This window comes from Halichoerus grypus, chromosome 4, assembly GCF_964656455.1.
Source record: "Halichoerus grypus chromosome 4, mHalGry1.hap1.1, whole genome shotgun sequence".
Classification (NCBI taxonomy): Eukaryota; Metazoa; Chordata; class Mammalia; order Carnivora; family Phocidae; genus Halichoerus; species Halichoerus grypus.
The window spans coordinates 155,418,790-155,434,863 of record NC_135715.1 but is presented as its reverse complement, the minus strand read 5'-3'; the positions used below and the strand labels follow the sequence as shown (position 1 = coordinate 155,434,863).

The 16,074-nt window shown below is 38.1% G+C and overlaps 1 protein-coding gene across 1 annotated transcript in view; it reads left to right on the top strand.

Annotated features, from left to right (window-relative positions):
- The window catches only part of DNAH7 (dynein axonemal heavy chain 7), a 261,052-nt gene that overhangs the window by 227,092 nt on the left and 17,886 nt on the right, over positions 1-16,074 (top strand). Inside the window, exons 58-60 of the mRNA XM_078071131.1 lie at positions 3,719-3,880; positions 8,556-8,741; positions 10,264-10,401. Of these exons, the coding sequence (XP_077927257.1) occupies positions 3,719-3,880; positions 8,556-8,741; positions 10,264-10,401 (486 nt within the window). The remainder of the gene's footprint in view (positions 1-3,718; positions 3,881-8,555; positions 8,742-10,263; positions 10,402-16,074) is intronic.

Genomic DNA, 16,074 nt, shown 5'->3' with positions numbered 1-16,074 from the left:
AAAAGAAAGCAAGCACCTGTGTTTAAAACTAAGTCAAACTTTATCCTATGCTTCTAAGACCTGCTGTATGAGTAGCTTTTGCATTGATTACGCCTACAGGGAGCGGGTTACTCCCAGGTAGGCGGTGAGGGCATGTCTGCATGTGATAGGTTGGACAGAAGCCCTTTTGCAAAATTTTACTCCCTTTCTTCTTGATCCAAAGGTCTCTCCAGTGGAAGTCACACATATTGGGAGTCTAGGCATTTATGAAACACAATCCAAACCAAAAGCCCAATCTCCTCAAATGCCAAAAGAGTATGTCATCATTTTTGTTTTAACTTCTTATTGGGAAATAATTTTAAACTTACAGAAAAGTGGCAAGTATAAAACTAGTATGAAGAACAGCCCTATGCCCTTTACCCATATTCACCTCCTGTTAATACCCTGGTACTATTATTAGTTTAGTGGATTTGGCAAGGACACGATCTCTAATTTACTGTGTTCCAAATTTGTCCATTGATTCAATCATGTCCTTTAGAGCATCTTCCCTGCTTACTAAAGTTGGTCTAGGGTTAGAATGACATTGAGTTGCCATGCCTCTTTGCCTCCTTTAATCTGGAACATTGCCTCCCCTTTCTTTGGCTTTGAGGATATTGACCTTTCTGAAGAATTCATCTCCTCTTGCTTTTTTTAATAGAACATTTCATTTGGGGCTTGTCGATATTTCCTCATGATTAGATTCAAGTTACTCATTTTTAGCCAAAATATGACATTAGTGAAATTGTGTCCTCAGACTATCACATTGGGAGGTACATGATGTCCATTTATCCCTCACTGTTGATAGGAATTTTGATCACCCAGAGAAAGTGATGTCTGAGTTCTTCAATGGGTAGTAACTGCTTTGTGCCTTGCAACTAACCATCAGTCTCTGGGGAGACATTTTCAGGCCATGCCAATATCCTGTTTCTCATCAAACTTTACCCCTGGCCCAGCTTTAGTGGCCGTCGATGTATCTTGCCTGAGGCAGTTATTTCCTATGATAATTCTAACTCGAGTACTTCCTCCATATTTGACATCTGCCACTCTGCTCTCTGCAACAGCCCTCTAGTCTTCCCCTTTATTTATGTGTTGTTGGTATGGACTCATGAATTCCTTGGTTTTTCCCCCAGTGCTTTACAGTTCATCACCATCCTTAAGTCTTTTGCTCAAATTGTTCCAGATTGGGTCAGTGGAGCACCTTCAAGCTGGCCCCTCTGTACTAGGTCCCATCATTTATTATTATTATTGTTGTTGTTGTTGTTATTACTTAACCTTCTTACATTTTTGGCATAAGATGCTGCAGACTTCTCTGTCATCCAACCCTGGAACCAGCCATTTTTCTGTGAAGTCCTGGTTCTAGAGACCTAGATCTGGGTGCTGGATGAGCTCAGTGCTACTGCCTTGTTTTTGGTTCTTGGTCCTTTCAGGGGAGAAACTTTGGAAATATATGCATGTACTCTCACACACATACACATACATACAAATATATATACACACATATGTGCATAAGTACATGCACACATACATACTCATATTTCAGAGGTGATGAGTTTGTAATAGTATATCCAACTTCTGTCCATCCACCCAGGGTTCTTTCTTACTTTCCCTCATTCCATATGTGCAGGTCACTTCTACACTGAGCATCTGGCTCCCACATCATCAGCATATTTACCAATTTGCTTGGTTCTGTAATGTATCTAAAATAGTTCTAGGGGCGCCAGGGTGGCTCAGTCGGTTAAGTGTCCCACTCTTGATTTCAGCTCAGGTCTCCATCTCAGGATTCTGAGTTCAAGCTCCACGCTGGGTGTGGAGCCTACTGAAAAATAAAATAAAATAAATAAAATGAAATGAAATGAAATAAAATAAAATAGTTCCCAAATCCACACAGCATGTGTCACTTTGCTTTTTCCCACCTCTCTGGTTAAACTGATGCTACTTTGCTCTTGTCTCCACTCCGCCTTTCAGTTTATTCCACAGGGGACACTTCCACCTGCCCTTGGATAAAATTCTGGGCAGTATCATGGCTTTTCTGGTTACTGTCAGATAATGAAATGACCTATGGTCATTTTAACTTGCAAAGCCAGTCTTGATTCAGAAATCAGAAAGTACAGTGCAGTGTGTTAATCAATACATACTTAACTTTTCCTTAAAATGTAGGCTTTGACTCTCCAGAAACTCACCTAGGACCTGTGGTCAGTGGGCTTCAAGCTGTTAGGGGAATAGGATAGAGTTGGCATCCTTCTTTCTGTGGCGCCCCTGGCAGACGATGGCTGCTGAGCCTGACCACTCAATTTGTAGCATGTGCAGACACAAAGCAGGGTGGAGTGGACATTCTGGGCCTGGGCTGTTATTGCTTGGAGCTCTCTGGACTTGGTGGGGGTTTAAAGCTGAATTTTTCTCTTGTGAGTCTTTTCATGGGTTCTCCTTGGGCTCCCCTTCCGGACTCCTCTGACCATGACTCCATCACCCTTGTCATGTCTGTCCTTCAGCTGACTGCTCCTGACCCTCCTCAGCTGTTGGTTCTTATCATTCACTTCATACAGACTCTTACTGTTGGGATTTCCTTACCCTGTGATACAAACACTCTTGACCAAAAAATGTTTCAAATGACCCATGGCTGACTTTCTTTTTTCTTTTTCTTTTCTTTTCTTTTTTTCTTAGAGAGAGAGGAAAGGGAGAGAGGGAGAGAGAGAGAGAATCTTAAGCAGGCTCCATGTCCAACACGGAGCCCAACACAGGGCTCCATCTCAAAACCCTGATGATCATGACGTGAACAGAAATCAAGAGTCAGACACTTAACCAAAATGAGCCACCTGGGTGCTCCCCCTGGCTGACATTCTTAATCCAGCTCCTCATCTGCTCCTTGGGATCCACACTGGCTTGGCCCACCATTGGAAGCGGGGCTCCGATTTCCCTCTCCCAGTCCACTACCCTGCCCCCTTACACTGCTCTACTCTTTTGAGTGTAATGTTTGCACTTTTCCAGTCTACCCTAGCTGCAGGAAACAGGCATCAACTCTGATTGACCCCATCAATTTCCTTCTCACTAGCTTGGACTGAGAAGATAGACCTTGTGCTCCTTTCTCCCTTGGGGATGGGGCAAGAGGGCTCCTAGCACAGCTGCTGTTCTTTCCAAGGAAATGTTCACAAATCCTCTCTCAAGCTCTATTTTGACCATTTTATAGCATTCTTGTGGAGGGTGCCTCACACTTTCTGATTTCTGATTCAAGGCTGGCTTTGGCATTCAAAGTAAGTATAAGACTTACTACCTAAGAGTAACTGGAAAAGTCTTGAGGCTGCCCAAAGTTTCAATCCAGAAGTTCTTTACAGAGCTGCTTAATTGGTTTGAACGGTCTCCTTTGAAATTTCTCCATGGTGGTCTCGGACCACACATTGGAATTCATTCTCCTTGCCTCACTATGCTTCAGTTGGAACGTCCAAAATCCTATAAGGTAACACTAAATAGACAAGCATACTATGCTCCCTAAAAACCTCGTGTCCACAGCTATGTGTGCCAACTGAACATGTAGGCGAACGGGCATATTTTTGCCTAAATATCCTGTAGAAGTAGTGAATTCTGTTTTGGCGTACTTTGGGATGGATATATTTATAAACAAAAAGAGTTACTTTCATTTTAAAAAATGGTAAGTATAATGCAGTGGTAGGGGGAAATGACATGGTGCCATTTCTTCTCATTACAGGAGGAATTCAAGAAATTACTTTATGGTCTCTGCTTCTTTCATGCTTTGGTGCAAGAGAGACGGAAATTTGGACCCCTGGGGTGGAATATTCCTTATGAGTTCAATGAGACTGACCTAAGAATCAGCGTACAGCAACTCCACATGTTCCTGAACCAGTATGAGGTATCATAAAAATCACAGCAAGGACATTACCTATTTTGCTCTTTATTACATTGTAAGTGTTTGTATAGTGAGCAGGGACTTCTGATTAATTTCTACTCTTATAAAACAAATAGAATAATTCCCAAAAGCTTATTAAGTAGTACTTTGTTATAACAGGATATCATAACTGCTATCATAGGTAGTTAGGACATTGGTTTGTCTGTTAGGAACCTGTATCTTATCACTTATTTTTGACATGTAAACACCTGTGGGAATCTGAGAATGGAGCATATTGTATTTATTTTGAAAAGGATTTGAGAAGACCATAAATCAACCAGGCTCCGAAATGAAAAATACGGACTGATTTCCTTCTGTTCTGGAGCATGACTTTATTTTTAGGAAAATGACATTGTACTCTTATTCCAGAATTTGGATTTGGGCCATTTGTCAGGAGAAAGCAAACTCTTTAGACCATTGATGTTCACCTGAGGTATGGATTCTGGGAAGAAGCCAAACAGCCTAATGTTGTCACATCAACCACATTTAAGCACCTACAATTCTCTTTTTCTTTCTCTCTCTCTCTCTCTCTCTCTCACACACACACACACACACACACACATCATTTTCTTTTTTTGCCACTTGTCTATTAGTTGGATTTTTAACATATTTGCAACTTTGAAGAACTCCTTGTTAAACCAATCCAAGTGTCCTGCAAGGGTATGGAACTTTTTGAAAGTGAGTCCCTCCTAATTTTGTTAGAATTTTGTCCAAAAAGTTCACTCATATGTGGAATTTAAGAAACAAAACAGATGAACATAGGGGAAGGGGGGAAAAAGAGAGGGAGGCAAATCATAAGAGACTTTTAACGATAGAGAACAAACAGGGTTGAGGGAGGGAAGATGGGTGGGGGATGGGCTAAATGGTGATGGGTACTAAGGAGGGCGCTTGTTGGGATGAGCACTGGGTGTTGTATGTAAGTGATGAATCACTAAATTCTACTCCTGAAATCAGTATTACACTACATGTTAACTAACTAGAATTCAAAAGAAAAATAACGAGAAAAAATAAAATGAATAGGAAATAGGAGTAGTCAATAAATTATGATAGAATGATTGATTGTTTGCTATTAGGAAAAAAACAAGTTAGATTATTTATACTGTGTAATTCCTGTTGGATTAAAGGAAATAGGAAAAGTTAAACTGTAAAAGAAGAAAATAATAGTAGATAGATATAATCTGCTTGGCAGCTGGGCAATGGCTTTGTTTTTCTCGTTTTGGTAGGGGTGTGTGTGCATGCGTGCGTGCGTGCATGCCTGTGTGTTTAAGGCCCACCCCTCCCTCTCACCCTACTTTCACCCCAAGGCAACCAATTTCACAGCTTAGGACATATCTGTCCTGAAGTTTTCACATATGCATGTAGGTCATATATACATAAGCACAATATACACACAAATTTTTTTCTGAAAAACATAATTGTATTCACACATTTTCAGCTTGCTTTTTTCATTCTGCATATATTGTGGACAACTTCCAAAGTAGATAGAGATCTTTGTTTCATGGCTGCTTACACAGCATTCCCCCTTTGTTGACCGTTAGGATTTTTTCTTTTTTATTTTTTGCTAATAAGTAATGCTAAAATGAATGCCATTGTGTATACCCTTGCATACAAGTTGCCGACTCCGAGCTCTGCTTCCACGTACACACTCTCTCTCCGTCCGTGGTCTCAACCTTCATCACAAAGGGCCCAGCAACAAGCTGCCACGATTTCTGCGACCCCAACCAGCCTCCCCGGGCCCCTGGGAGAATTCACTCCCCAGTGTGATTGGTCCTGGTTGTGATCAAGCTGCTGAGAGAAACAACATCTTACCCATCAGTTCTGGGACAGGTGGGAGGGTTTAACCCTTTTTCCATAAATCAAACTCTTCCCCCTCTCCATCTCCTCTTTCCTCTATGTCTGGAAGCCCTCCCAGGGGCCAGCTGGTTCACCTTTGTTCTACCTCATTTACTACCTATTTACTATGCAAATGAGTTTTCTTGCTTTGTTTCATTTTCATGAGGTCAGCAAGGCAAGTCCAGGCAGTGCATGCATCTGACCAAACTCCCGTCTCATTCGACGTTGGAAGAACATAAACATGCTGGAGTTCATCCTGATTCTGTTTGTTTCTCCACAAGGTCTTGGTCACTGACACAAGTTCTCCTAAATTCTCGCCTTCCATTCCAGTTCTAACAAATAACCAGTTTCATCATTCCCAGCCCCTAATTCAATAAATTTCCCCTCTCTAACAACTATCACCTACTCTTCCTTAGTGTGATTATTTCTATTGAAGAGATTCCTCAATGTGGGATCCCAGGGATGTGGGATATACACTCTTAACTTTGCACAGATAACTGCAAGAAGGGCTTGAAAGGACAAAGGCAATGAAATAATTCTAAAGTCAAAGATTGCTATATTTTAAAACATTGCTTTATTACCATAAACAAACATCGTAAAAATAAAAGACAATTGAAAACCGAGGAGATAGCTAAAATATATCTGACAAACTGATTTAGTAACTGTATAAAGAGCTTTTAATAACAATAAAGAAGATAATCATCCAAATGAGGAAAACACATAGAAGAACAGAGTAGGTTATTTAACAAAATAAATACAAGTGGTGAATAAACATTTTTAAAATGTCAATATCAAAAATAAACTTAAGGTATGTAAACGGACAGTATGGTGACTAGAGTTAATACCATATTGCATATTTGAAAGTGGCTAAGAATAGATCTTAAAAGTTCTCATCACAAGAAAAAATGTGTAATTACATGTAATGACATGTTAAATAGATTTATTGTGATCATTTCACAATATATACAAATACCAAATCATTGTAATATGCTTGAAACTAATGTTATATGTCAATTTTATCTCAATAAAAAAATACACTTAAAAATTAAAAACAGGCGCACTTGGCTGGCTCAGTATGTAGAGCATGCGTCTCTGGATCTTGGGGTTGTAAGTTCAAGCCCCATGTTGTGTATAGAGAATACTAAAAATAAATATTTTTAAAAAATTTAAAAATGTACCTGGAGTTAACAATGTTATTGTTTAACTGTCAGTTTTTTCTCCTAAATGATAACACTCAGTTTTGTTGAGAGCAGTGAGAAATAGAGAATTCTATTTGGATATGTAAGTATTTATGCTGATAAAACAAATTGCAGTATGAACAATCAATACTTTTGTACTCATAAACATTTAAAAATTCTTCATACCAGAGAATATAATAAAAAAGCAAACTAAAAGGAAAAAATATTTCCACAAATTTGATTAAAAAGGATAATTTATAAAACAGCTTATACAAATAAAGCCATTAAAACTTTAATTGAAAAAAATGGGTAGAAGGCTAGTTCACAGAACAAATGTTATTAAACATGAAAAAAATTATGAACTTCACTGATATTCTAGGAATGCAAATTAACACAATATTAATTATCTTTGGTCAAACAAATTAGCAAAAATTTTAAAACTGATTCCTACAATTACTACAGCCTTTCAGAAAAGCAATTTGGTGGGCTGCCTGGGTGTCTGTCAGTTAAGTGTCCAACTCTTGATCTCAGCTCAGGTCTTGATCTCAAAGTGTGAGTTTAAGCCCCACATTGGGCTCCTTGCTGGGCATGGAGCCTACTTAAAAAAAAAAAAAAGAATGAAAGAAAAGTAGCTTGGTAACATTAATCAATTGCTTTTTATAAACTCTTTCTCCTTTGACATAGTAGTTTCCTTTTCAGGAATCTAGACTAAAAAATCATTAGAAATTTTAAGAAATGTATATTTAATGAAACATAATTTAACACAGCAGAAAATTAGGAGTGACTGAAGTATTCAATATTGGAAGATAGTTATTAAAATTTTTTTTCTTTTATTTCAAATTTTTAAATTCTAGTTAACATATAGTGTAATATTGGTTTCAGGAGTAGAATATAGTGATTCATCACTTACATATAACACCCAATGCTCATCACAAGTGCCCTCCTTAATACCCAGGCCCCATCTAGCCCATCCCCCATCGACTGCCCTCCATCAACCCTCAGTTTGTTCTCTATCATCAAGAGTCTCTTATAGGTTTGCTTTCCTCTCTCTGTTTTTTTCCCCTTCCCCCATGTTCATCTGTTTTGTTTCTTAAATTATTAAAATATTTTAAAAGAGTATTTTATGAAATGGTAAAAGGTATCTTATAATATGAGCTTTGGTGAAAAGTTATATGCAAAATTGCCTCTACAATGATTCCACTTGTCAAAATACAGAGGGATATAAAAAGGTGATGCAAGAAACTAACACTGATTATCTCTGAATTACATTGGATTTGTTTTGAATGTCAGTCAGCAATGCCACGTTTTCAAGGATGGGATTCTGGTCTCATTCTGTGTCTGGCACATAGTAGGTGGTCCATTAGTGTTGGTTGAATAGTGAGTGAATGCCAAGTTAATAGACGAATTCTGTTCTCTGCATTGACTGAATAGAAATGACAGATCATACAAGGAGAAAAAGACTATGGGGGAAATCGCGACCATTAGCAGAAACGTATGTAAGGGGAAATTGTGCTTAAGGCAAATTTTTGTAAGCAGTTTAATAATAGGAGCAAACAGGAAACACAGCTCTGCATGATGTGCTACTGATAACTCTTAGCTGGGGGAGTGACTTGAACTCTGGATTCCAGGAGCTGCCTTACGAAGCTCTGCAGTACATGACAGGTGAATGCAATTACGGAGGCAGGGTGACCGACGACTGGGATCGGCGCACGCTGCGCAGCATTCTGAACAAATTCTTCAACACAGAATTAGTCCAAAACCCAAGCTATAAATTCGACTCAAGCGGCATCTATTTTGTTCCTCCTTCTGGTGATGTAAGTATGCCCTTCAAGAAAACGAAAAGCAGTAAAACCTGAAATTCCTCTGATAAGATGGTGATTTTTTTTTCCCCAGAGGCCTTGTTTTTTGGTTAACCATTGTGTGTGCTTTTTTCAGCCTTCTTGGAACAGAACCAACCTCATGCATAGATGTAGTTAGTAGTTTGCTGTTTGCTGTAATGTGAGGACTATCAGAAAGACCCCTCACCCGGGAAGAGCTTCCTTAGTGAGCTGAAATTCTGTTGTCATGAATTTATTCCGTTGGTAGAAAGTCATTGTACCCAATTAAAGTGGAAACACACATGAGAAGGGTTACAAAATAATATTAACAATCATAGTTAATATCTAGATCATGCTTACTTATCTACAAAGCAGTACAGTTCATTATCTCACTAGAGCTTCAAATTAACATCAGTATTATTATCCTGTCCTTTTTACAAACGAGAAAGCAGGTTCACTAAAGTTGAATGACTTGCCCAAGACCACACGGGTAAAAAGGGGGAGAGAGTTACAGAACCATCTCCTGCCTAGAGTCCATTTCCCTCTGCCTACTTTTTCCAGGCCTGCGTAGTAGAAGATGTGGGATCTGCCTTCAGATGATCACACAGTAGACTTCCAGAAACTGCCAGGACAATTCAATTGGTTCTCATTTTATTCCTAAAAGTCAAATGGGCACGTATTGAAAGTTAAACTATGACCACATGCATCAGAGGCACATACCATAACTGCATCGTCCATTAAGATTAATGCTAGCTGAGAGCAGATGTCAATAGGGATGAAGAGAAAATCAGTCCCAGAGCCAAGGTCACTAAATGAGTGGAGGAGGTCAACATGTGGAACCATGGGTATCAGGATTTCCAGTGATGAATTGTCAAGTGAGAAAAAAGCAAGATGAAGTCGGGTATATGTAACATGACCCATTTCGAGAAACCATCAGTGAACAATCCCCTACCCCCACTCACCATATATGTATATGAGTGTTGGTATGATTGTGTGAGCATGAAGAAAGGTTTGTAATTTTGACAGAAGTCCATGTAAAGAAAGTACAAAATGTATGTGCATATGTATAAAAATAAATGTTAATGGTGATTATCTCAGGGTAATAAACATTCGGGTAATGTTTACTTTTCTGAATTACGTGGATTTATCACAAGCAAACAGAAAAATCAGAGTAAAGAGAAAAAAATTATTTTTATTGCAATAAATGAAGAACAATCATCAATAAATGTGGCGCAGAAAAATTTCTCCAGCTAAATGAGATGGCTGGGATGTTCCTCTCTCCATTTTCAAATCCATTTCAATTGAATGGAACATTTTATTTTTTCTTCCTAAATGTTTCCTTCTTTTTTTTTTTTTTAACTTTGGCCCAGGTTGAAAGAAAATGAAAGCATTCAGTGTCCAATTCCACAGGCTCATCCACTCAATAACTTGAGTATTGAAAATTATCACTTCTCAGAGAGAAAGTTCTACAGGATAATTGATTTCTAACCTCCTGACTCTTTGTTATTCATCTTGGCAGCACAAAAGCTACATCGAATACACAAAGACTCTGCCCCTAAACCCTGCACCGGAAATCTTTGGGATGAATGCCAATGCAGATATCACTAAAGATCAGTCGGAAACTCAACTGCTGTTTGATAACATTCTTCTCACACAGGTATGTGCTTGGTGCAGGAACTGGCTTCTGAGGCCAGAATGGATGCTGCCCAAGCAGCGTGGGCCATCTGTTCAAGTGCAGAACCATTTTAAGGAAAAGATGAAAATTCCCATATACCTTAAATAATGAATGTAAACATTAAGTACATGAACATATGGTTTTGGTTGGCTTTTTTTTTTTCATCGGTCTTTTGATTTGGAAAGAATCTTTGAGTATCATTCATCTGTTAGGAGTTCCATTTTGCCTTTCTTACAGAAACCATGTCCAAGTGCATTATATCTTTTTTTTTTCTTCCAAGTTATTTCAATTCAGATTAGGTAACATATAGTGTAGTATTGGTTTTAGGAGTAGAATTTAGTGATTCATCACTCACATGTAACACCCAGTGTTCATCTCAAGTGCCTTCCTTGATACCCATCCCCCATCTAGCCCATCCCCCCACCCATTGCCCTCCAGCAACCCTTAGTTTGTTCTCTATAGTTAAGAGTCTCTTATGGTTTGCCTCCTTGTCTGTTTTTATCTTATTTTATTTTTCCTTCCCTTCCCCTAAGTTCATCCATATTGTTTCATAAATTCCACATATGAGTGAAATCATATGGTATTTGTCTTTCTCTGACTGACTTATTTCACTTAGCATAATACCCTCTAGTTCCATCCACAATGTAGCAAATGGCAAGATTTCATTCTTTTTGATGGTTGAGTAATATTCCTGTGTGTGTGTGTGTGTGTGTGTGTGTGCGCGCATATATATATATGTATATATTTATAAACACACCACATCTTCTTTATCCATTCATCACTCAATAGATATTTGGACTGTTTCCATAGTTTGTTGTTGTTGATAATGCTTCTATAAACATCAGGGTGCATGTGCCCCCTTTGAATCTGTACTTTTCTATACTTTAGGTAGATACCTCTTAGTGCAGTTGCTGGGTCATAGGGTAGCTCTATTTTTAATTTTTTGAGGAACCACCATACTGTTTTCTACAGTGGCTGCACGAGCTTGCATTCCCACCAACAGTGAAAGAGGGTTCCCCTTTTTCCACATCCTCGCCAACATTTGTTGTTTCCTTTGTTGTTAATTTTAGCCATTTTGATAGGTGTGAGGTAGTATCTCATCCTGGTTTTGATTTGTATTTCCCTGATGATGAGTGATGTTGAACATCTTTTCATGTGTCTGTTATCAATTTGTATGTCTTCTTTGGAAAAATGTCTGTTCATGTCTTCTGCTCATTTTTTGACTGGATTATTTGGGTTTTGGGTATTGAGTTTGATAAGTTCTTTATAGATTCTGGATCCTACTCTTTATCAGGTATGTCAAGATTTACAAATATTTTCTCCCATTCCATAGACTGCCTTTTAGTTTTGTTTATTGTTTCCTTCACTGTGCAAGAGCTTTTTATCTTGATGAAGTCCCAATAGTTCATTTTTGTTTTTGTTTCCCTTGCCTCAGGTGACATGTCTAGTAAGAAGTTGTTAAGGCCAAGGTCAAAGAGGTTGCTGCCTGTGTTTTTTAGGATTTTGATGGTTTCCTGTCTCACATTTAGGTCTTTCATCCACTTTTAATTTATTTTTGTGTATGGTGTAAGAAAATGGTTCAGTTTCATTCTTCTGCATGTCATTGTCCATTTTTTCCCAACACCATTTGTTGAAAAATTGTCTTTTTTCCATTGGATATTCTTTCCTGCTTTGTCAAAGATTAGTTGACCATATAGCTGTGGGTCCATTTCTGGGTTCTCTATTGTGTTCCATTGATCCATGTGTCTGTTTTTGTGCCAGTACCATACTGTCTTGATGATTACAGCTTTGTAATAGAGCTTGAAGTCTGGAATTGTGATGCCTGCCAGTTTGCTTTTCTTTTCAACATTACTTTGACTATTCAGGATCTTTTCTGGTTCCATACAAATTTTAGAATTGTTCTAGCTCTGTGAAAAATGCTGGTGGCATTTTGATAGTGATTGCATTGAATGTATAGATTGCTTTGTGTAGTATAGACATTTAACAATATTTGTTCTTCCAATCCATGAGAATGGAATATTTTTCCATTTCTTTGTGTCACCTTCAGTTTCTTTCATAAGTTTCTATAGTTTTCAGAGTACAAGTCTTTTACCTTTTTGGTTAGGTTTATTCCTAGCTATCTTATGGTTTTTGGTGCAATTGTAAATGGGATCAATTCCTTGGCTTCTCTTTCTGCTGCTTCATTATTGCTTCATTATAGAAATGCACCATATTTCTGTATGTTGATTTTATATCCTGCAACTTTGCTGAATTCATGTATCACTTCTAGCAAAGTTTTGGTGCAGTCTTTTGGGTTTTCTACATAGAGTATCATGTACTGTGCAAATACTGAAAGTTTGGCTTCTGCCTTGCTGGTTTTCTTTTCTTTTTGTTGCCTGATTTCTGAGGCTAAAACTTCCAGTACTATGTTGAACAACAGTGGTGGAAGTGGATATCTCTGTCATGCTCCTGACCTTAGAGGAAAAGCTCTCAGTTTTTCCCCATTGAGGATGATAATTAACTATGGGTCTTTTGTATATGGCCTTTATGATGTTGAGCTTTGTTCCTTCTATCCCTACTTTCTTGAAGGTTTTTTCAAGGAGGATGCTGTATTTTGTCAAATGCTTTTTCTGCATCTGTTGAGAGGATTATATGGTTCTTATCTTTTCTTTTATTAATGTGGTGTATCATATTGATTGATTTGTGAATATTGAACCACCCTGCCACCCAGGAATAAATCCCACTTGATTGTGGTGAACAATTGTTTTAGCATGCGGTTGGATTCAATTTGCTAGTATCTTGTTGAGAATTTTTGCATCCATGTTCATCAGGGATATTGGTCTGCAATTCTCCCTTAAAAAAAAAAAAAAGATTTATTTGCGAGACAGGGGAAATGGGGTGGGAGGGACAGAAGGAGAGACTCTCAAGCAGAGTCCATGCTGAGTGCAGAGACCAACGCACAGCTCGATCTCACAACCCCGAGATCATGCCTTGAGCCAAAATCAAGAGTCAGATGCTTCAGACCAACTGAACCACCCAGGTGCCCCTCTAATTCTCTTTTTCAGTGGATTTAGTGGTCCCTGTCTGGTTTTGGAATCAAGATAATTCTGGCCTCATAGAATGAGTTTGGAGGTGTTCCTTCCATTTCTATTTTTTGGAACAGTTTGAGAAGAATAGATGTTAACTCTTCTTTAAATGTTTGGTAGAATTCCCCTCGGAAGCCATCCACCGTGGACTCTTGTTTCTTGGGAGATATTTGATTACTAATTCAATTTCTTTGCTGGTTATTGGTCTGTTGAAATTTCCTATTTCTTTCTGCTTCAGTTTTGGTAGTTTATATTTTTCTAGGAATTTATCCATTTCTTCCAGATTGCCCAATTTGTTGGCATATAATTGCTCATAATATTCTCTTATAAGTGTTTGTATTTCTGCAGTGTTGGTTGTGATCTCTCCTTTCTCATTTGTGATTATTTGGGTCCTTTTTTCTTTTTGATAAGTCTGGCTAGGGGTTTATCAATTTTGTTAATTCTTTCAAAGAACCAGCTCCTAGTTTTGTTGATCTGTTCTGCTCTTCTTTTTTAAATTTCTATACCATTTATTTCTGCTCTAATCTTCATTATTTCCATTCTTCTGCTGGTTTTAGGCTTTATTTGCTATTCTTTTTCTAGCTCCTTTAGGTGTAAGGTTAGGTTGTATATTTGAGATTTTTCTTGCTTCTTGAGGTAGGACTGTATTGCTATATACTTCCCTCCTGGACTGCTTTGCTGCATCCCAGATGTTTTTTGGTTATTGTGTTTCATTTTCCTTTGCTTCCATGTATTTTTTTTTTTTTTATTGCTTCTTTAATTTCCTAGCTGACCCATTCATTGTTTAGTAAGATACTTCTTTAACCTCCAGGTATTTATGGTCTTTCCAAATTTTTTTCTTGTGATTGGCTTCAAGTTTCATAACGTTGTGGTCTGAAAATATGCATGGTGTGATCTCAGTCTTTTTGTACTGGTTGAGGCCTGACTTTTGACCCAGTGTGTGATCTATTCTGGAGAATGTTCTCTGTGCATTTGAGAAGAATGTGTATTCTGCTGCTTTAGGATGAAATGTTCTGACTATATCTGGTAAGTCCATCTGGTCCAGTGTGTCATTGAAAGCCCTTGTTTCCTTGTTGATCTTCTGCTTAGATGATCTGTCCATTACTGTGAGTGGGGTGGTAAAGTTCCCTACTATTACTGTATTATCAATGAGTTTCTTTATGTTTGTTATTGATTTAGATATTTGTGTGATCCCAAGTTGGGGGCATAAATATTTACAATTGCTTGATTTTCTTGTTGGATAGACTCCTTTATTATGATATAGTGCCCTTCCTCATCTCTTATTACAGTCTTTGGTTTAAAATTTAGTTTGTCTGATATAAGTATGGCTACTCCAGCTTTCTTCTGATGACCATTAGCATGGTAAATGGTCCTCCACCCCCTCACTTTCAATCTGCAGGTGTCTTTGGGTCTAAAATGAGTCTCTTGTAAGCAGCATATAATGGGTCTTGTTTTCTTAGTCATTCTTATACCCTATGTCTTTTGATTGGAGCATAGAGTCCATTTACATTCAGAGTAATTATTGATAGATACGATTTAATGCCATTGTATTACCTGTAAAGTTGCTGTTCCTGTAGATTGTCTCTGTTTCCTTTCTAGTCTTTGTTGCTTTTGGTCTCTTTCCCACTCAGGGGCCCCTTTAATTTTTCTTGCAGGGCTGGTTTACTCTTCATGAACTCCTTTGGTTTTTGCCTGTCTGAGAAATTCTTTATCTTTCCTTCTATTCTGAATGATAGCCTTGCTGGATAAAGTGTTCTTGACTGCATATTTTTCCCCTTAGCACGTTGAGTATTCCATACCATCCTCTTCTGGCCTGCTAAGTTACTGTGGCCAGGTCTGCTGCTAACCTCATGTGTCTACCCTTGTAGGTTAAGGACATTTTTTCCCTAGCTACTTTTAGAAGTCTCTCTTTATCTTTGTATTTTACAAGTTTCACTATGATATGTCCTGGTTGTTGACCTGTTTCTGTTGATTTTGAGGGGAGTTCTCTGTGCCTCTTGGACTTGAATGCCTGTTTCTTTCCCCAGATTAGGGAAGTTCTCAGCCATAATTTGTTCAAATAAACCTTCTGCACCCTTTTCCTGCTCTTTTTCTTCAGGGACTCCTATGATATGGCTATTGTTGTGCTTTATGTAATTGCTGAGTCCCCTAAGTCTATATTCATGATCTAATAGATTTTTTTCCCTTTTTCAGCTTCATTATTTTCCATAATTTTATCTTCTGTATCATCTATTTCTTCCTCTGCTTCTTCCATCATCACTATGATTACATACAGTCAGTTTTGCATCTCAGTCATAGCATTTTTTATTTCAGCCTGGCTAGTTTTTAGGTCTTTTGTCTCTGTAACCAGGGTTTCTCTGGTGTCTTCCATGCTTCTTTCAAGTCCAGCCAGTGTTCTTATGACTGTTGTTCTAAATTCTTGTTCAGATACATTGCTTATATTTGTTTGAGCAAATCCCTGGTATGTGATTTCTTCTTGATCTTTCTTTAGGGGAGAATTCCCCCATCTTGTCGTTATTATGTCTAGGTTTCTGTCTTTGGGTATTTGAAAGCTTGTTATGTTTGTTATTAATTACTTACTTATTGAGAG